Here is a 21,978-nt window from a genome sequence, read left to right on the forward strand (position 1 = left end):
TCTGAGATGCATCTATGGAAACAAAACCTTTAAAAGTCTTGCCGTGTAGGATGTAATATTATGTAATCTTGTTTGTTGTTCACAACTGTTGAACAAGGTAATATCTGTGAACCTGTAAATAAATGTGAATATATAAATAATACTATTATCCAAAATTATTTGAATTTAACTGCTTACAATTTGATAGCCACATTGGCTTTAGGGAAATGAAGGCTACCAATAAGGCGCAGAGATGGCATTGGGAATTTTCTAGTAACTTGTATCTTGTGTAGCGACACCATATGGTAATGTATCACACCACATGTGGGCCTACTATTAGCTTGTAGCCTACTATGCCATAGTATAGGCCCTATGGATCTATAATCTGTGTAGTGATGACATTAGTGGACATTTTTACTTTCTATGTTTGCATATCGTATTATTACATTCATATGACCATGATTATACTCCCCATTACACAAAGCACAAATAGGTTTGCTACTACAGTTGTAAGTAACAATGTGTACTTCACTGTAATAGCGGTCTGAGCAGGACTGATTTTTGGTACCGTGCCCGCCGCTCCCACAAAATGTCATACAGTAACCTGCCGCATTCCTGATTTTTTGCCGGTATCCCACATGCTCCTGCCAGATCTCATCCAGCTCCTTTCCCAGTCCCGCAACGTTAAAATTACACATTTTCAAAACCACCATTTTATGCATTATAATATGCAATGAATGCATGGTTTCGTAAGATATTTGCTGGTTGGAATAAAGTAATTGTATTAAAATAAACTGTGTAAAACAACTCATTTGAAGCAGACAAAAAGCCCCTGCAAGACATAATATATATTTTTTTAATTGCAACGAGTTCACATTGTAAACTTTCCGATTCCAAAATCAACTGTCAGTAATATAAAGGAAAAGCAACAAGTATGCTATTGATAGGCTGACTAGTGACCAATCATAATAGCCATTATTTCATTACCTTTAGTGAATGATTAACAACATACTTTCCAATGAGAACTGCAAGCTGACAATTTGCTTTTATAATTGCTTTTATAATTCATCACAAGTGACCACATGAACTCAATCACATCAGATAATTGTTTTTGCCACCAGTACTGTTTGAAGCAGGCCCACGAGCCGACTCTGTAACGTGAGCCCCATTAGAGGAGGGGAGAGACACAAGCAGACATAATTACAGAGAGTGCTTCATGTGATATACAGTACCAGTCAAAAGTTTGGACACACCTACTCATTCAAGGGTTTTTCTTTATTTTGTACTATTTTCTACATTGTATTATAGTAGTGAAGACATCAAAACAATGAAATAACACATATGGAATCATGTAGTAACCAAAAAAGTGTTAAACAAATCAAAATATATTTGAGATTCTACATTAGCTTGTAGCCTACTATGCCCTATGAACCTATCATCTGTGTAGTGATGAAGGCCTGATTCACACAGTTTCCTCTGAACAGTTGATGTTGAGATGTGTCTGTTACTTGAACTCTGTGAAGCGTTTATTTGGGCTGCGACTTGAGGCTGGTAACTCTAATGAACTTATCCTCTGCATCAGAGGTAACTCTGGGTCTTCCTTTCCTGTGGCGGTCCTCACGAGAGCCAGTTTCATCATAGCTCTTGATGTTTTTTTGCGATTGCACTTGAAGGAACTTTTAAAGTTCTTGAAATTTTCCAGATTGACTGACCTTAATTTCTTAAAGTAATGATGGACTGTCGTTTGTCTTTGCTTATTGGAGCTGATCTTGCCATAATTTGGACTTGGTATTTTACCAAATAGGGCTATCTTCTGTATACCACTCCTACCTTGTCACAACACAACTGATTGGGTCAAATGAATTATGAAGGAAAGAAATTCCACAAATTAACAAGGCACACCTGTTAATTGAAATGCATTCCAGTTGACTAACTCATGAAGCTGGTTGAGAGAATGCCAAGAGTGTGCAAAGCTGTCATCAAGGTAAAGGGTGGCTACTTCGAAGAATCTCAAATATAGAATATATTTTGATTTGTTTAACAATTTTTTGGTTACTACATGATTCCATGTGTCATTTCATGTCTTCACTATTACTACAATGTAGAAAATTGTCCAAATAAAGGAATGAGTAGGCGTGTCCAAAGTTGTGACTGGTACTGTATAAGTGATTTTCTAACAACACATGGCAATAAGACCAGTATGAAATCATTTGCGAGACTAAAATAATATTTGAATACCGAATTTGTGGTTCTGGTCGCCCGCTGCCCGCTGCAGCATGAACCATTCCGTCCGCACCGCACACTTCTCTGTTGGGGTCCTGCGGTAATGCAGGGCTCTTCACTGAAACTACCGCTGTAGCTACCATGTAAATATGGGTTTCGGTACACGTGATGAAGTGGGACCAAATTATCAAATGATTCCATTATATTTCCTGTTCAATTAAATCTAGGCCTACATCAACCTTGTAGTCCCCAGTTTGTCAAATTTGTGTTTGTTTACTATTCTTGTGGACACACAACAGGATGTGGACACACAACAGGACTGAGTGGTCCTTCTGTAGCTCAGTTGGTAGAGCATGGCGCTTGTAACGCCAGGGTAGTGGGTTCGATTCCCGGGACCACCCATACGTAGAATGTATGCACACATGACTGTAAGTCGCTTTGGATAAAAGCGTCTGCTAAATGGCATATATTATTATTATTATTATAGTCAGTCAGTTCTACCAGACTTCCACTAGAGGGAGTTTCTTGACCAAGACATCTTCACACCAGAGCTGTGCACTGACATCCAAGTATTCCAGAGTTTCTCCTCAGCAGAAGTTAGAGTTCCTCCAGTTGAACGCAGTGCAATTCACTGGGTAAGCCATTACAGGCTACTACAGCAAACATAAGATAATAGGAACCTACACAGGTGCATTTATACACTTTTTCTCTAAACATTTAGTGTCCACCTTATTGGATATCTATGTCTATTGCAATATGAAAACCCTAGTTAAGGAAAGGATCATCATAAATTGGTGGATTACATTTACCAAGATTCTAACAAGAGGAGCTCACTTCCAGGCAATTTGCATCATTTTAGGAGACATGATTGTTGTCATGCAGACAGTCAAGGCCCCCAATGGTCCCTAGACTCTCCACCAACCGTCCTCGTAGTTGAAAAGTTTCTGCATACATCCATATTATATTACATGGGTTTTAAACTGTATAGGCTGTACAGTTCTACACCTGCATTGCTTGCTGTTTGGGGTTTTAGGCTGGGTTTCTGTACAGCACTTTGAGATATCAGCTGATGTACGAAGGGCTATATAAATAAATTTGATTTGATTACTGCATTAACCATTCAGACTCTGCCACTCTCCTCCCAGTGGTTAGAATGCTATGGTATCCACTTCCAGTCCAGATTGACTCTAAGAGTCTTTAACCTTTATTGAAGACTCATCTCTTCAGTAGGTCCTATGATTAAGTGTAGTCTGGCCCAGGAGTGTGAAGGTGAACGGAAAGGCACTGGAGCAACGAACCGCCCTTGCTGTCTCTGCCTGGCCGGTTCCCCTCTCTCCACTGTGATTCTCTGCCTCTAACCCTATTACAAGGGCTGAGTCACTGGCTTACTGGTTCTCTTCCATGCCGTCCCTAGGAGGGGTGCGTCACTTGAGTGGGTTGAGGCTAGAGGTCGACCGATTATAATTTTCCAATGCTGCTACCGATTATTGGAGGACCAAAAAAAAAGGCAGATACCGATTAAATCGGCCGATTTTTTACACTGTGTGTATATATACACACATACACACATATTTTTGTAATAATGACAATTGCAACAATACTGAATGAACACTTTTATTTTAACTTAATATAATACATATTATGGGCTTTTGGATGGGTGTTCTTAAGGTGATTCCACAGGATTCTGGTATTTTTTGAATTAGCCGTTGCTGACCATATGCTTACATCTTTATCACAAATAAGACACCTTGCTTTCCCTGGTGCCAATTCCATGTAATAGTCCCACACTGGTGCTCTGCTTTTCACTGCCATCTGTAAAACACACACACACACACACACACAGCTCTGAAGTGACAATGATACTGAAGAGTATGCTTAGGAGACAAATAATCTCAACTGTTTGAATAAAAATAGAGTTTAAGTTACCTGTGATGAATGTTGAAAACAAAAACTGTCATTTCTATATGCAGAAAATCTATTTTAATAATGGACATGATAAGACTTGACTACCAAAGTGTGAGTCATAATCAAACTTGATATCGGCCATTCCGATTAATCTGTCGACCTCTAGTTGAGTCACTGACGTGATCTTCCTGTCCGGGTTGGCGCCGCCCCCTTGGGTTGTGCCGTGGCGGAGATCTTCGCAGGCTATACTCGACCTTGTCTCAGGATGGTAAGTTGGTGGTTGAAGATATCACTCTAGTGGTGTGGGGGCTGTGCTTTGGCAAAGCGGGTGGGGTTATATCCTGCCTGTTTGGCCCTGTCCGGGGTTATCGTCGGACGGGGCCACAGTGTCTCCCGACTCCTCCTGTCTCAGCCTCCAGTATTTATGCTGCAGTAGTTTATGTGTCAGGGGGCTAGGGTCAGTCTGTTATATCTTGAATATTTATCCTGTGTCAATTTAAGTTCTCTCTCTCTCTCTCTCTCTCTCTCTCTCTCCCCCCAGTCCACCTGGCCGTGCTGCCGCTCCAGTTTCAACTATTCTGCCTGCGTCTATGGAACCCTGACCTGTTCACTGGACGTGCTACCTGTCACAGACATGCTGTTTTCAACTCTCTAGAGACAGCAGGAGTGGTAGAGATACTCTGAATGATCGACTATGATCTGTTATAATCTCCACCCGGCACAGCCAGAAGAGGATTGGACACCCCTCAGAGCCTGGTTCCTCTAAGTTTCTTCCTCGGTTCTGGCCTTTCTAGGGAGTTTTTCCTAGCCACCGTGCTTCTACACCTACATTGCTCTCTGTTTGGGGTTTTAGACTGGGTTTCTGTACAGCACTTTGTGACATCAGCTGATGTAAGAAGGACTTTATAAATACATTTGATTTGATTATGGGTCAAAAAGTATTCAGGTGAGATATAGTAGTTAAAAGATTCACCTCAAACGTCACCATGTTTTTTCTTTATCAGAACGTGTTATACACAACATGCAGTGGGCCTAAGGCTACAGTGGCCAGCGAAACAGGGTCCTTGATTGAGATGACGAGGAAACAATGTGAAGACCCATACTCATGATATCCTGGATTTAGGAGAAACTGCTATAGATTTCTGTTGGGTCCAAAGCTTGTCTGGGATTCATTTAGCAGTTCAGGGTGTCTCAAATTGTGATATCTACTTGGCTAATAGCATTGGACGATTTCACACAAGCACATTTCAGAGACACGACCCTAAAACACAACTACTTCATGAAGTGCTAAAGAAGAGATCAAAGAGGAGTGTTTTGCCCACAGTCAGTCATACTTCTCCAATTACACTGTCATTCTCTGAGGAAGAGGGCATTGGACAAGAGAGGTATGCTCTTCTTGCTTTGCACTGCAGAAGGTTGGAATGATGTTGAAAAAAAGCCAGTGAAGGAAAAAAAGTGTCTGTGACACCTTTATTTTATGCTTTTCCTTTCTGAAGGGAATTGTTCCTTTCCAATCTCAACATATCCCCTGCTTTCAACTTTAGAGTACTTGTAAGGCGTTCATTTGATATTGATCATAGCGAGAGCAAAATTAGAATTGTGGATTGTGAGTGGTGAAACAAAACTCTAATTAGGGAATGTTAAATACTTGTAGAGATTTAATGAATCGTTTAATTCGTAGATCAAATTAAAGAACACGGCCCATTAATCCATCTACCACCCAGCTTAAATGGAATAACCACTCTTTGCCAAATTGACTCTTTCCCACATAGCGAAACACACACACAGACGTACAGGCCTAGCAGTGCACACACACACACACTTACATTTTAGTCCTCTAGCAGATGCTCTTATCCAGAGCTACTTACACACGCACACACAAGCCTAGCAGACACCAACAGGATGGCAACTATGTAAATACTGAAGCTTTGTTGTGCCATGCCAGACCATGATGACTGAAAACTAAATGCCTCATCATAAAACATTCATGCAATATATTCCCAGTAGTGGAACTCAAACTGATACAAATACATGCCAAACCAGCACAGAGTGCTCTTCTAAATGGTGACACGGCCATGGAAGGCAGGAGCTAGAGTAGTCAGTCAGTTCTACAAGACTTCCACTAGAGGGAGTTTCTTGACCAAGACATCTTCACACCAGAGCTGTGCACTGACATCCAAGTATTCCAGAGTTTCTCCTCAGCAGAAGTTAGAGTTCCTCCAGTTGAACGCAGTGCAATTGTACAGCATTGACAAAATATATAGTTTATGCATCTGTATTTGATTATATCGGATCAACTTTCTGGTCCCATGGTCTCTGGTAATCTTATTTGGGCAACCTATCCAACTTTCAAAATGTTACTTCCTGTACCATTTATGAAATTATCATAGAAAAGGATACCATAATTAAGATATTTTATAGACAGGGAATGTACTTGCATACAGGCCCTGTCCAGACATCCCTCCCATGCGCTCTGTGTATTCAGTAAACCACAGCCACCCCTCCACCGCGGTCACTGTGCCGTAACCTAGACACCCTCTAGACCCCTGGAGCCTCTGTGCAGCTTGTACAGTCCTGAAAGATCATCCCCCCTCCCTCTCCTTCCGTCACCACCTCCCCTTCCCATACCTCCCCAACCCCACCCCCTCCATCCTCCTACCTTCCCCACCCATCCTCACCAGGCAGCTATCCCCACTAGCCTGCATCGCAGCATTCCGTGGGCCCTACACACAGAGGCCTATTGTGTGCTCAGGGAGATGGAGGCAGCGTACAGTTAGAGAAACAGAGAAATAGAATGTCTAGAATGGACGGGCTTTTCTATCACAGGTTTAGTTCTATGGATGGACCTAGGCTACCAGTGTGGTGGCACAGTTGAATTGACCCGTTGTTGTAATCTAAAGGTATAGTATAGTTGACCTACATTGAGAAATGCAGCGGTGTGCATCAGTAAAACTGAACATTCCAAGTAAGTCCACAAAATGGTCGTCTAGTAGGCAAGCAGTTCAATGATACTTTCAGTGCAGATTGCAGTTCTACATATTCCAGTTCTATGTTAGGTACTTCTGATTCCCCATCACCAGGATCACCTTTAAGATGCAGTGGACAGAAGCAGGAATTCCATATTCCCTTCGATCCCCTCTTCTCTTTCATTCCCAATCTCTCATTTTCTCCTACGTTGTTTCTCTTGGAAATCTGCCACAGTCAACTGAGTTACCACCTTTGTAGTCTTTATCAACCTCCTGCTATGGTAATTGTAATCTGAGGATGTGGGTTGGAATCTGAGAGGAAGAAAAATCTATAAATAGCGTTGATGGGATATTAAGTGATTGAGGGATCCCGGAGTAGGTGGACCGCCACATACAGTTGAAGTCGGAAGTTTACATTCACTTAGGTTAGTGTCATTAAAACTGGTTTTCAACCACTCCACAAATTTGTTGTTAACAAATTATTGATTTGGCAAGTCAGTTAGGATGTCTACTTTGTGCATGACACAAATAATTGTTTACAGACAGATTATTTCACTTATAAGTCACTATCACAATTCCAATGGGTCAGAAGTTAACATACACTAAGTTGACTGTGCCTTTAAACAGCTTGGAAAATTCCAGAAAATGATGTCATGGCTTTATAAGCTTCTGATAGGCTAATTGACATCATTTGAGTCAATTGGAGGTGTACTTGTAGATGTATTTCAAGGCCTACCTTCAAACTCAGTGCCTCTTTGCTTGACATCATGGGACAATCAAAAGAAATCAGCCAAGACCTCAGAAAAACAATTGTCGACCTCTACAATTCTGGTTCATCCTTGGGAGCAATTTCTAAACGCCTGAAGGTACCACGTTCATCTGTACAAACAATAGAAGCAAGTATAAACACCATTAAACTACGTAGCTGTCATACCGCTCAGGATGGAGACGCGTTCTGTCTCCTAGAGATGAACATACTTTGGTGCGAAAAGTACAAATCAATCCCAGAACAACAGCAAAAGACCTTGTGAAGATGCTGGAGGAAACAGGTACAAAAGTATCTATATCCACAGTAAAACAAGTCCTATAGCGACATAATCTGAAAGGCCGCTCAGCAAGGAAGAAGCCACTGCTCCAAAACCGCCAAAATAAAACCAGACTACGGTTTGCAACTAGACATGGGAACAAAGATTGTACTTTTTGGAGAAATTTCCTTTGGTCTGATGAAACAAAAATAGAACCGTTTGGCCATAATGACCCTCATTATGTTTGGTGGAAAAAGGGTGAGGCTTGCAAGCTGAAGACCACCATCCCAACTGTGAAGCACAGGGGTGGCAGCATCATGTTGTGGGGGTGCTTTGCTGCAGGAGGGACTGGTGCACTTCACAAAATAATAGCATCATGAGGCAGGAATATTATGTGGATATATTGAAGCAACATCAAGTCATCAGTTAAGTTAAAGCTTGGTCGCAAATGGGTCTTCCAAATGGACAAAGACCCCAAGCATATTTCCAAAGTTGTGGCAAAATTGTTTAAGGACAACAAAGTGAAGGTATTGGAGTGGCAGAACTGAAAAGTGTGTGCGAGCAAGGAGGCCTACAAACTTGTGTAACGATCTTCTTCATCTGAGGAACAGGAAAGATCTGACCAAAACGCAGCGTGGTAAGTGTCCATTTTAATTTAATAAACTGAACACCAAATACAAAATAACCAAGTGAAACAACGGAAATCGAAACAGTCCTGAAAGGTGACACAACCCACAAACACCAGGTGGGAACATGCTACCTAAGTATGGTTCTTAATCAGAGACAACGAAAGACAGCTGCCTCTGATTGGGAACCATACTAGGCCAAACACATAGAAAAACAACAGAATGCCCACACCAACTCACGCCCGACCAAACCAAAAAGAGACATAAAAAGGAAGTAAGGTCAGGGCGTGACAACCTGATTCAGTTACACCAGCTTTGTTAGGTGGAATGGGCCAAAATTCACCCAACTTATTGTGGGAAGCTTGTGGAAGACTACCCGAAACCTGTAACCCAAGTTAAAGATTTTAAAGGCAATGCTACCAAATACTAATTGAGTGTATGTAAACTTCTGAGCAACTGGGAATGTGATGAAATAAATCAAATCTGGCATAAATAATTCTCTCTACTGTTATTCTGACATTTCACATTCTTAAAATAAAGTGGTGATCCTAACTGACCTAAGATAGGGAATTTTTACTAGGATTAAATGTCAGGACTTGTGAAAAACCGAGTTAAAATGTATTTGGCTAAGGTGCATGTAAACGTCCAACTTCAACTGTATGTATGATTGAAAACAGCTGCATATATCATAAAACCCTGCTATGAAGTAAGAAATGATCACTACCTACCTCATCAGTTTTCCTAACAATTTACTATAATTCATTTACAATTACTAGAGTAATTAATGAATTACAACAAAGGTATAAGAGCAATTGTAATGTATTTTTGTACACTGAGATATATTGCAAGTTAAGTGGAATAAATTGATTTCCGATCAGCTCTCCGTTCCCTATTCCTAACCTTAACCAATACTCACTAAACAATAAAGCTGTCCCTGGATCAGTTGTTACAGTAAGAGCAGAAAGTGACCAAGGTGAGATGGGTAGAGGGTTCAGTCTCTTTCTTCCCTGTATGATTAATGAGGGCTATCTCTAATAGGTCATGACCCTGGAAGGATTGTGCCTTTCCACTCAACAAAGACCCGCATTCAGGCTTTCTCACCTGGCCCGCCCTATCTGCCACAGAGAGGTACACGAAAAAGATCATACATAGACATTTTATCCCCATCCACCACTGCAGGGCTTCACAATGAAGACAGTCTGACATGTGTTGTCTTGTCTCTATCAGGAATGTTAAGGTTCTGGAGAAGAAGCAAACATTGCCATGGCCCATTCTGTTTGCTTGGAGGGGGCTGTTGGGCATCTGACCACATTGTTGCTGATATTGTAGTGCTAACCTGCTACAATCTCCACATATTAGTGGACATTACTGTTATCAAGGGCAATGTGGTCTCAGGGAAATTCTTATTATTACTCCATTTAGTATGATGTATTACATTACGTTAGGTTACATGATGAATGGAATTGCGGTTGTACAATATCATATGAATTATAGGACATATAGTCATACATCTTACCCGGTCGTACAATAGCATATGAATTGGATGATGTAATTTAGCCGGCATATTGGAGAACGTATAGTACTACACGTCCTTATCTGAGAACAGGTTGCTTGTTGCACTGTAACAACAAAGGAGAATTACGGGGAGAATTTATGTTGGCGGTTAGGGGAATTTAGGACAAGGTTAGGATAATTTACATAAAAGGTTAGGAGAACTAAAATAGCAAAGGTTAGGGGAATTTATGCAGGTTGTATTTTGTTGTCATGAATATTGCCCTGGAGGAAAAACTGAGCCATTTCTGCCAGCTGAAAAGTACAATTGTACAATTTCATGAAAACATAAATTTGCTTTTTGGCTTTAATTTAAGGTTAGGGATAGGCATTATGGTTAGTAGTGTGGGTAAGTTTAGGGTTCAAATCTGATTTTATGACTTTGTGGCTGTGCCAGCTATTGACCACTCTGCAGAGCTGCCTCCAGAACAAGATTCATGATAAACAATGCTAATCTGCGGAATTTACGCAGCAGGTTAAGGGATTTGGATTAAGTTTAGAATAAGGTTTAGGGGAAGGGTTAGCTACAATGCTACAGTTGCCCCAACACAACTCAAACATAGCAATCCAGAGGTCGCATATGGTCATGGATTAATAACCTCCCTACTTTTGTTTCTGTCTAAAGCAGCTAGACCGTTAGTAGCTATCATACAACTTGGGGGTGTTCAGAAATATGTAAAGTATGTTTCGTATGTTTCGTCTGAGGCCAGGCTGTGAAGGGATACTTTTTTTGGTTTACAATAGACAGTATTTATGGTACTTGGTGAGTAGTGTTGGGGAGTAGTGAACTACATGTAATTCAACTAGAAATGTGAGTACATTTTGCAGTAGCTTGGTGGTTGTTGAAATACATTAAAATCTACATACTACTTTTTTTTTGCTCAATTAAAATGGGTGAAGTAGGCAATCATTTCCTTTTCTCTGCATCAGACCTGCCTAATTATCCCTTGAAACATTTGTTTTTTTTGTGTTTAATAGGCTACATTACACATTCTGTTTTACATAAAACCCCAAAGTGATATATTCTTGCAATTTATAGTCTATGACATTTCAAATGTACGTATAATAATTTTTCACAAAGTAGTTTGGATGTAGTGAACTATTTTTTCAAAGTAACTTTAGTTAAGTAAACCATTTTTCATTGGGTAGCTTTAGTGTATCTTACCTTCTTCCAATGTGAAGTAATTGGTAGCTTGGTAAACTGTATTTTCAGAGTAGATTCCCCAACACTGTTGATGAGTAGCACATTACAGTTGGTTTGTATATTTTGTTCACCATTTCATTTTATTCAAGCCAACAATATCACTGGATATTCACAACATTTACTGGAAATGCCGGCAACACGCCTACAGTTTCCAGCCCTTAATATCCATTGCAAACAGTGGTGGCAGACATCTTCTTCTAACTGGTTCTCACAGCCTCATGTTAACTGGTCTTTGCCCAAAGAGGCCTCTTGTCGAAACTCTGACTGACCCTTAGTACACAGTCATTGACTGGAGTGCTCTTCACACCCAGAGGTTGCTTCAGGTCCTGCAATAATTGGATACCCATAAAGCCATAATCCAAGAATCTTTCTAGAATCTGACAGGTTAGATGTAGTTAATCCTCAGAGACACACTGGCCGGTTCTCATGCCCTCAGCGCTCCCTAGTAGTTCACATGGTCCACTTATTCTACACTCAACTCCTATTGTTAGCAAAGCAGATATGCCTCATATATACACACACAACCATTCAAACGTTTGGGGTCACTTAGAAATGTCCTTGTTTTTTTAAAAAGCTCATTTTTTGTCCATTAAAATAGCATCAAATGTATCAAAAATACAGTGTAGACATTGTTAATGTTGTAAATGACCATTGTAGCTGGAAACAGGATCTTTTTTAATGGAATATCTACGTAGGCGTACAGAGGCCCATTATCAGCAACAATCACTGTGTTTCAATGGCACGTTGTTAATCCAAGTTTATCATTTTAAAAGGCTAATTGATCATCAGAAAACTATTTTGCAATTATGTTAACACAGTTAAACCGTTCTGATTAAAGAAGCAATAAAATTCATTCTTTAGACTAGTTGAGTATCTGGAGCATCAGCATTTGTGGGTTCGATTACAGGCTCAAAATGGCCAGAATTGTATTTCTTCTGAAACTCGTCTCCTCTTCTGAGAAATGAAGGCTATTCCATGCGAGAAATTGCCAAGAAACTGAAGATCTCATACAATGCTGTGTACCATTTCAGATTCTTCAAAGTAGCCACCCTTTGCCTTGACAGCTTTGCACACTCTTGGCATTCTCTCAACCAGCTTCATGAGGTAGTGTGCCTTGTCAAAAGTAAATTTGTGGAATTTCTTTCCTTAATGCGCTTGACCCATGTTATGGCAAGAACAGCTCAAATAACAAAGCGAAACGACAGTCCATTGCTGGAAAGCTGTCATCAAGGCAAAGGGTAGCTACTTTGAGGAACCTAAAATATATTTGGATTTGTTTAACACTTTGATTATTACATGATTCCACATGTGTTACTTCATAGTTTTGATGTCTTCACTATTAATTCTACAGTGTAGAAAATAGTAAAAATGTCACGTGGTGCGGAGCAGGTGAACCCAAGAGCAGACTCAGACGAGGAGACTGGGATGAGGTAACCAAGGTATTTCTTGAAACACAGGGGGAACATGGGGTGCAGGCCAGGGGAAGCTCGGGCGGGTTGCAGGAAGCCAGGTGCGGAGGCTGAGGCTGGTTGGTATTGGGTAAGCAGGTCCAGAGAGGAATCCAAGGACGCTGTGGAGTGGGGGGGTGCATGGGACTGTGGAATGGGGGGGTGCATGGGACTGGAGACAGGGGCCAAAGACAGAGTGGGCAGAACTGCAGCGGAGAGGAAAACAGCGTCAGGCAAGGGAAAACAGGCATTTCACAAAAACAGGAGATAAGCAGGAACAAAGGGCTAAAAACACAGACTGACTGAGAAGAGGCTACAATCTGGCAGCGTGGAAGTGGCTTGGTTGAGTATTTGTAGAGGTCTTGATTATGGAACAGGTTGCAGCTGGTGGGGATCAGCGCTGCCTCCAGCACACCTGTCTCAACCCACACAAACACAGAAAGGAAGGGGGAGTGGCAGCAGGTTAGGGAGAGACAGGATGAGATGTAGAGGGTGTGGCAGGAGCAGATGTAACAGTACCCCCCTAAGGGCACCAAGACAAGGCTTATCTGAGTGTGAGGTATAGCATGCACGTAAGAGGGAGGTGTCAAGAATATTACAGCGGGAACCCAGGAGTGCTCCTCAGGCCCATATCCCTCCCAGTCCACCAGGTACTGCCAGCCGTGGCCCCAACGGCGAATGTCCAGAAGCTGCCGGACGGTGTAGGCAGGATGGTCATTGATGAGCCGAGGGGGTGGAGGAGCTGCGGCAGGAGGAGACAGGGGACTGGAACTGACAGGTTTGATCAGGGATACGTGGAAGGAAGGGTGGGAGTTTCAGGCCACAGCAGAGGGGTTATTAATGATACTAACAATTTCAAATGGACCAATCAATCGGGGGGAAAGTTTCTTAGAAGCCACCTTCACTGGCAGGTCCTTCGATGAGAGCCATACCTTTTGCCCTGGAGTAGAGACTGGATCCTGGCAGAGGCACGTAGAAGGGCAGCCTGGGCCTTCTTCCAGGTGCGAAGACAAAGGCGCATATGGTCATGGACTGAGGGTACCGCCACCTCGACCTCTCGGGCGGGGAATAAGGGGGGGGGGGTTGATAACCAGAGCACACTCGAAGGGTGACATACCTGACAAGGCGTTGTTGAGGGTGTTGTGGGCATATTCAACCCAGGGTAGCTGAGCATTCCAGGAGGAAGGGTTAGCAGAAGTCACGCAGCGTAGGGCAGTCTCCATCTCCTGGTTGGCCTGGCCGTTGGTCAGGGGGTGATATCCAAATGAAAGACTGACATTGATACCCAGTGCTGAACAGAAGGATCTCCATACCTGGGATGTGAACTGGGGTGCCCTGTCAGAAACGATGTCAGTAGGAATGTCATGTAGACGAAACACATGGGACACCAGCAGGTCAGCAGTCTCCCTGGAGGACGGAAGCTTGGAGGGGACTGAAGTGAGCTTTGGAAAATCTGTCAATTATGGTGAGGATGACAGTTACTGTTGGATAAGGGAAGGCCAGTGACGAAGTCCAGAGCTATGTGTGACCAGGGGCGACTGGGTATGGGAAGAGGGCGAAGCAGGCCGGACATGGGTTTAGTGGAGGTCTTATTCCAGGCACAGGCCGAGCAGGCTGAGACACTCCTGGACGCATCTCTCCATGGTGGGCCACCAAAAGCGCTGACGGAGGAAGGCGAGGGTCTGGTTCATACCCGGGTGACAGGCGACGTGTGTAGAATGGGCCCACTGAAGAACATCAGAGCGGGGTCAGGCTGGCTCTACTGAGCCTGGCGAATGCAGGACTCGATCTCCCAGGAGATGGCGGAACCAATGCAGGTAGATGGCACAATGGCTTCTGGCACGGAACCAGTGTTGTCGATAGTGAACTGGCGGGAGAGCGCGTCAGGCTTGGTATTCCTAGAACCAGGGAGATAAGTGAGTATGAAGTTAAATCTTCCGAAGAACAATGCCCACCTGGCTTGCCGAGAATGCAGACGCTTGGTGGTCTGGATGTAGGACAGGTTTTTGTGGTCCGTCCACACTATGAAGGGGAGAATAGAACCCTCCAGCCAGTGACGCCATTTCTCAAGAGCTAGCTTCACTGCCAGGAGTTCCTGGTTACCCATGTCAAAATTTCTCGGCAGGTGAGAGATTACAGGAAAAGAATGCACATGGATGGAGCTTCTGATCAGAGGGGGAAAGTTGGGACAGAACAGCATCTACCCCGGTGTCGGAGGCATCCACATCCACGCTGAACTGGAGTTCTGGCTCTGGCTGAGTAAGGACAGGAGTGGAAGTGAAGCGACGCTTGAGTTCCACGAATGCTGCCTCTGCCTCAGGGGTCCAGTGGAATGAGGAGGTGGTGAGGGGTGCTGCCGGACGGCTGTAGTTGCGGATGAATCATCTGTAAAAATGTGCAAACCCCAGGAAACGCTGTAGCTGCTTCAGGTTTGAGGGCGCAGGCCAGCCTGTGACTGCCCTGACCTTGGAAGGATCCATGCCTAACCATCCCTGTGCAATAATGTAACCCAGGAAAGATACCGAGGAAGCATGGAACTCACATTTTTCAGTTTTAACAAAAAGCTTATTCTCCAACAGCCGTTGGAGAACGTGTTCCTGGTGAGCCTCAGCGTCCTTAAAAAAAAGAAATCTGAACGTCATCCACATAGACAAAAACCGAAGCGTCCAATCACATCCCTCAGTACATCATTGACTAGGCTCTGGAAAACAGCAGGGGTGTTAGTGAGACCAAAAGGCATGACCAAATATTAAAAGTGTCCAAGTGGTGTGTTGAACGCCTTTGTGGGAGTTATACTCAACAGTATATCCCCCGCAACTACCGAGCCACCTCCCTTAGCTGGCCGCAGGGAACAAGTGGAGACGAAGTGACCAACCTGGCCACAGTATAGGCAGCTCCTAGTGCTGATTCGCTGCTGCCTCTTCTCAGGTGAGAGACGGGCCGAGTTGCATGGGTTCATGTTCTGGAAGAGACTTAAGGAAGGGAGGCAGTCGGAGGAGGAGGACCAAGCAAAGAAGCAGATGTAGTGATGGGGCATGCAACCCTACCTGCCCTCTCCCTCCGACGCTCACGGAGACGGTAGTCAATGTGGTGGCGAGGGAGATGAGCTCCTCCAGTCCATCCGGCTCATCCCTTGACACCAACTCATCAAATCCAAGGACACTGTGGAGTGGGGGGGTCCAGGACAGAGTAGCAGGACCGAGACGTGGGACTGGAGACGGGCCTAAGTCAGAGCGGGCAGGACTGTAGCGGAGAGGAAAACCGTGCCAGGCAAGGGAAATCAGGCATAACACGAAAACAGGATCTAAGCAGGAACAAATGGCTAAAAATTGCAGACTGACTGAGCAGAGGTTATGATCTGGCAGCATGGAAGTGGCAGGGCTGAGTATTTGTAGAGGTCTTGATTATGGAACTGATGCAGCTGCTGGGGATCTGCTCTGCCTCCAGCACACCTGTCTCCGCCCACACAATCACACACACACACGCAGAGAGGAAGAGGGAGAGAGCACTGGAGGAGTGGCGGCCGTTTAGGGAGAGACAGGATGAGAAGTAGAGGGTGTTGCAGGAGCAGATGTAACAAAAAATAAAGGAAAAAACCCTTGAATGAGTAGGTGTGTCCAAGCTTTTGACTGGTACTGTATATCTTTTTATCTTTTTTTTTTACAGATTAGGTTAGTTTCAGGGCCAGTGAGAGAATGAACACCATGTTTAGTAAAAAAAGCTGTGGAACAAAGAATGAGGTAGTGAGAGCGAGAGAGAGTTCTCTGTTCAAATGTTGACATTTTAGGCCTACAACATTTGCCATGCACAATCAATGCTGAGTGTGAGGGCCTGTATAAGCAGACAGCTCAGCAGTTTAATTCACTTTCAGGTGTGATTGACATGATTGACAGTCGGCTAGGCAAACCAAGTGAGGAGATCTGATTTGAAGCTTCCCCTTGGGAGAATCCATGGACTTTCAAGCACTATTTCAGAGATGTGTGGGATTTAACCAGGTAACTTCAGTACAGGAGCTGATCTGTAAACCCCTGTTTCTCACCTGTCTGAGTCCTAGGGTGTTGACATAAATTGCAACTGTATGTGACATAATCAGAGCTGCACTACCATTACCACATCAACAGTAAGTTATTCAGATCACATATTATGTTATTGAGTTACAAATGTGTATTAATACACCCATAAGAGAGTTGGCTATTTTGCATGCCAATACAATGAAACCAATGAATGAGTGTAGGCCTACTCTTATTCAGTGAAGGCCTCAATGCACCTCGCCACCTGCAAATGGTAAAATCATAATTCTGTTGTTGATGACTTTCTTAATAGGTCTAGGCCTACCTCAAATATTCTAATCTCCATATTGTGAAGTTGTCTATCTATATGAGTTTGGCAGGTGAGTGGCCATACACTATTGTAATGGGGGGGTTGAAAGAGAACAAAAAAGTGTGATTTATAGGTAGCCTAACTCATCTCCACATGTCACGAGAGGAAAGGGAGAGAGAGGTCCCTTCCGAGAATAGACGCTGAAGGAGTGGAGGGGAGGGAGATGTGGGTCGAGTTTCAGCTCCACTGGGGGTCGGGGGTCGGACTTGTATTTTGGAATATACGAAGATTTGTAGAAGGCACAGTGGACATAACCACGGTTCTTGCTCTGCCGCGGTGGGTGTAAAGTGCCGGCTGGGGCCCCGCGTTGGATTCCACTTCGATTTTGGAAGGTTGACTGCATGGTTCCCTTGTAGTCTCTGGGAACACACATTACACCACTGAAAGAGAGCTGCTTCTGCTCTGTCCCATCTTTTTCCTCACCCAAGGTCCTGCATGTCTAATATTTAGACATGTTCAGCTTTGTGGATTCACGGACTGTTCTGCTACTTGTAGCATCCCAAGTTGTTTTACTATCCATTGTCAGATGTCAGGAAGAGGATGACCGTAAGTTGCATCTTTCTGTTGAATTTTCTTTTGGATTCTTCTTATGATAACATTTGATCAACTAATCTTTTTATTTCTGTATGACTGTGGCACTACCTTGGTATTTAAAGTGTGCAGTTTCTGCGCAATTCTCGCCTGCAAAATGAATAGGCTGAGTGTTGAATGTAAAACTGCTGCGAACATGATATGATATACAAGATATATCAACATTGGCATTGATGGAAGGGCACATACTCAGAAAAGTATCAGTCAGTCATTGGAGGAATTGCACAATTATGAATTACAATTCTTGCAGATACAATTCAGAGATTAAATGTGATTTATATGGACTGTTATATTATCCATGATGTCAAATTAAGAAATTACCATTTAAATAATGGTATTGAATTGAACAGTATATCCTAATACTGGTTTGATATTGACATAGTTCATTGCAACATGTTAATTACATTGTAAGTGTTTGCAGATATACAGGGCCTATGCATTGAAATAGTTTTTTTGGGGGGGGAACATAGGTGAGGCTATCAAGGCACATCTGTGTGGGATGGAGGACCAGGTGAACAAGTGTGTGTTTGTTTCACTACTGGATATTCACTGTGGATTCCGTCGCTACACAAGCACTCTCTCTAGTGCCAGTATTTAACAGCACTAATCTATTTGCATCAGACAGACACAGTGGCTCTCTTGAGATGCTTTGGCAGTTCCGTAGCTTTTTTGGCAATTTAGAGAACTTTTACTGTTGTTCAGTGGCATTTTTACCCTCCTGAGAAAACAACATTATCAGCTCTGATTTCAAATGAATAGTTATATTGTTTTAGGTGACTCTTTGTTAGAATTGAGCGAATGAAATAGCTTGAGTTTCTGGGTGGTGGCTGAAATACTGTAGATTAAATAGTTCATCATTTAAAGAGACCGGGTCAGACACATCTTGACCCCAGACGAGCAGGCTCAAAGGGTATCAGGAAGTGAATGGCAGTTGGTCACTTAATGAGGGAGGAGTAGATGCTTTATGAACAAACTTTGGAACAGGATACTCTCTGTATGTCGCTAGAGAGATGGGCTATGCTACATCACGCAACGTGTAATATATCATGTGCTGCTTTATAATCAACATATTCATGGACCTGTGCTACATAGGCTTTAATTTTTCATCCATTTATTACCCGGAATAAGAGAATGTAGGGGCCACATGCTCAGTGTAGTGGTAGTTTAAGCCTTTAGTAATGAATTAGGAATCTTGTGTCCATATATATCTCACCACAACTCAAAGAAAAGTTGTGGAACAACACGTCACCAACCAACCCCACCTTATGTGGGGAAAGCTTAAATGGACTACTCATGTTGTATAGTTTGGTAGCAGGTATGTGATAAGAACCACTTTTACACTAATGCAAGAAAAACAAATAGTTCTATTTCGTTATATTTAGCAGGCCAAACCTGAGACCCTATGCATGAAAGCTCCCCATTCTTAATTCTCCAATGTGTCTGAACTGGTGCTTGACACAGCTATGCGATCCAGATGGAGAATTTATGAAGGATTCCCTGTTTACTTAGGGCAGCAGCTTGTCATTGGGCACAGTCTCCCAATGTGAGGGACTCATTCATGCAGGTCCATTCGTCACCAGAGAGTGCAGCAGGCCTACAGGTTAAATATACTCACTCCACTGGGAGAAATACCTACTACTGCTTTTAAATGGCACTGCTAAATGTACTATTTGTTGGTTGCATTGAAGCTCCTTTCTGCATATGATTACTGTAATCTGAATGGATGTTTCTGGTGCTTTGGCTTCCTTCTAAATGAATAAATCTTGCAGTTTGCGTGCAGGATAAATAAACCTGGGTGAGGCTTCCTGTGCTGTGCTGTTTTATGAAAATAAACCACAGGCTGGTAGTTAGAGCTTGTGAGACTGAGGCCCCCAGGTAAAATCAATGTCCCGAATCAGCACCCACCCAGACCAATGCCTTGACAGATCCTGTCTGATCATGCTGCTAATCCATGTTGAAGAGTTTTGAGATGAGTCTATTAGGTCTAATACCTGGATATGATGGATATATTGATGTCATATGTTTTTGATGAATTATGCTGATATGGTTCTGTCTTTAATGTGGTTGATAACTCTCCCCAAGCTGTGTGTGCAGTCATGTGAGTGAGAGTTTTGTGAGGCTGTGTGTTGTGATGCTGTGTGCTGTGCATGGGGTGTAAATGAGGCCCCATGCTAAGCTTGTCTCTCTCCCTCCCCCTCTTCCTCCCAACTGCCACCACTCACCTCCGCCCCTATCTCTCTGTGACCTCCACCCCTCTCCTCCACCATCACATGCATGCAATGCCCATCCTGCTTGCCCTCTAACCTATCCTGACATTTTTTTTACCCATGCCATCCCCTCATGCTCCCTCCCCTCACCTATCTACTATGATCACTGTCGTGCCCTCTTTGCCAAACCACCACCCTCCACCCCATCTCTGCCCCATGCCCTCTGTATCACCCCCCGGTGGTGGCCACAGAGAAGGCAGGCTCCTGCATCCAGGATGACCATCGTTATAATGATAAGGATGTGTGGAAGCCGGAGCCGTGTCCTATCTGTGTGTGTGACAGCGGCTCAGTGTTGTGTGATGAGATCATCTGCGAGGAGATAAGAGTGTGCCAACTCCATCATCCAACCTGGAGATCATCATCCAACCCCATCTGCCCTGCGGACGCCAGCACCCCACTGGTTGTCATTTATTTATTCACACATTCATGAATAAATTACTGCGCCCTTAACATGCCAATATTTTTGAATGGGGAAGTAAATTGCAGTTAAAATGTTAACTGGGGTTAACATGTCCCCAGTAGCTTATTGTACTGTACATGACTTTGGTGTGCAGGTGTGAGTCAGGACAGAGTTTGTGGCTCATAAATTGATACTAAAGGTAGTTAGCTGTGATGTTCCCTATTCAAAAGTGTTACCTTTTTCCCTGCTTGTTTTGGGTTGGAGACTAAACCTGCAACGTCGTCTGGATATCCCTCTCTATGGAGTTTAATCCCTTAGTCGTGGAATCTGCTTTCCACCAGAAACAACAAGGGTCAATAATGAAAATGAGACACTTCTAAGTTCGCTTTCATTTTAGTGTCAGGTGGCTAAGAAGCCTCAGAACCTATGGGAGGCTGTTATCCTGAGCTGCCAATCACGTCTCATTTTGTCCAATGGAAGCTCCGTTCCCACCACATCAAAGCGATCCTATTGGATGAAGTAAGACAATGATTGACAACACATGATAGTCCCACCAACTTTGGGGTTCTGAAGTATAATTTATTCCATCACTAGTGTGTATACATACCATTTTGACTGCTTTGCCCTTTTTCTGAAGACACATTTTCTATAGCATCATCTTTTTATACACCTGTCACATATTACTCCTGTTATGTATGGATATGATCCTATTTCCAGTGACACACATGGGAGGGTCATTACTGGACTTCACTTTACCAGACTTGACCCAACCTCCTCCCAGGCTCAACACACAATATATAACATTAGCAAAGAGAAGAGATGCAAAGATAGTAAAATTGTCACGGTTCTCTTGACTTGAAGGAGAGTCAGACCAAAATGCGGCGTGGCTATTGAGATCCATGTTTAATGAAACAAAGTAAACACGAATCAAATACAAAAACAATAAATGTAACACGAAAACCAAAACAGCCTAATACTGGTGCAAAGTAACACAGAGACCGGAACAATCACCCACAAACACACAGTGAAACCCAGGCTACCTAAGTATGATTCTCAATCAGAGACAACTAATGACACCTGCCTCTGATTGAGAACCATACTAGGCCGAAACATAGAAATACCCCAAAACATAGAAAAACAAACAAACTGCCCACCCAATTCACGCCCTGACCATACTAAATAATGACAAAACAAAGGAAATAAAGGTCAGAACGTGACAAAAATATTATAATACTCAATATTATCCTATCAAGATTCTAAGATATGTTCACTTTCAACATAGAAAATACATATTTGCTCATCTAAACCAAAGCTGCTTTCACACCTCAGTCATTTTCTGTGTGTTATGTCTTTCTTTTCTGAAACAATAATTTTCCTGGATTTTGAAAGACTTAGAATTGTCTTTAAAAACTC

At 43.0% G+C, this 21,978-nt stretch overlaps 1 protein-coding gene and 1 long non-coding RNA gene across 4 annotated transcripts in view; one reads left to right on the forward strand and one right to left on the reverse strand.

Moving 5' to 3' along the window:
* Positions 1 to 11,575: 11,575 nt before the first annotated feature.
* On the reverse strand, positions 11,576 to 16,272 carry LOC127912586 (uncharacterized). Its single transcript, XR_008083325.1, has 3 exons — positions 15,975 to 16,272; positions 13,231 to 13,342; positions 11,576 to 13,133 (listed from the first exon to the last, which is right to left on the reverse strand). It is a non-coding gene; the product is annotated as an uncharacterized LOC127912586 (long non-coding RNA).
* A 173-nt stretch (positions 16,273 to 16,445) lies between these two features.
* Positions 16,446 to 21,978, forward strand: part of LOC118359675 (collagen alpha-1(II) chain-like) — a 32,197-nt gene continuing 26,664 nt past the window's right edge. Inside the window, exons 1-2 of one of the 3 annotated variants that reach the window (XM_052482047.1) lie at positions 16,446 to 16,559; positions 16,799 to 16,922. Coding sequence is in view for 1 of the 3 variants with exons in the window: in XM_035738281.2 (XP_035594174.2) it covers positions 17,760 to 17,853 (94 nt within the window). In the remaining 2 variants the exon portion in view is untranslated. Of the gene's footprint in view, positions 16,560 to 16,798; positions 16,923 to 17,568; positions 17,854 to 21,978 lie in introns of those variants that run through there. The other 2 variants (XM_052482048.1, XM_035738281.2) reach the window with 2 other exon arrangements.

The sequence above is a fragment of the Oncorhynchus keta genome, chromosome 27 (assembly GCF_023373465.1).
Source record: "Oncorhynchus keta strain PuntledgeMale-10-30-2019 chromosome 27, Oket_V2, whole genome shotgun sequence".
Lineage (NCBI taxonomy): Eukaryota > Metazoa > Chordata > Actinopteri > Salmoniformes > Salmonidae > Oncorhynchus > Oncorhynchus keta.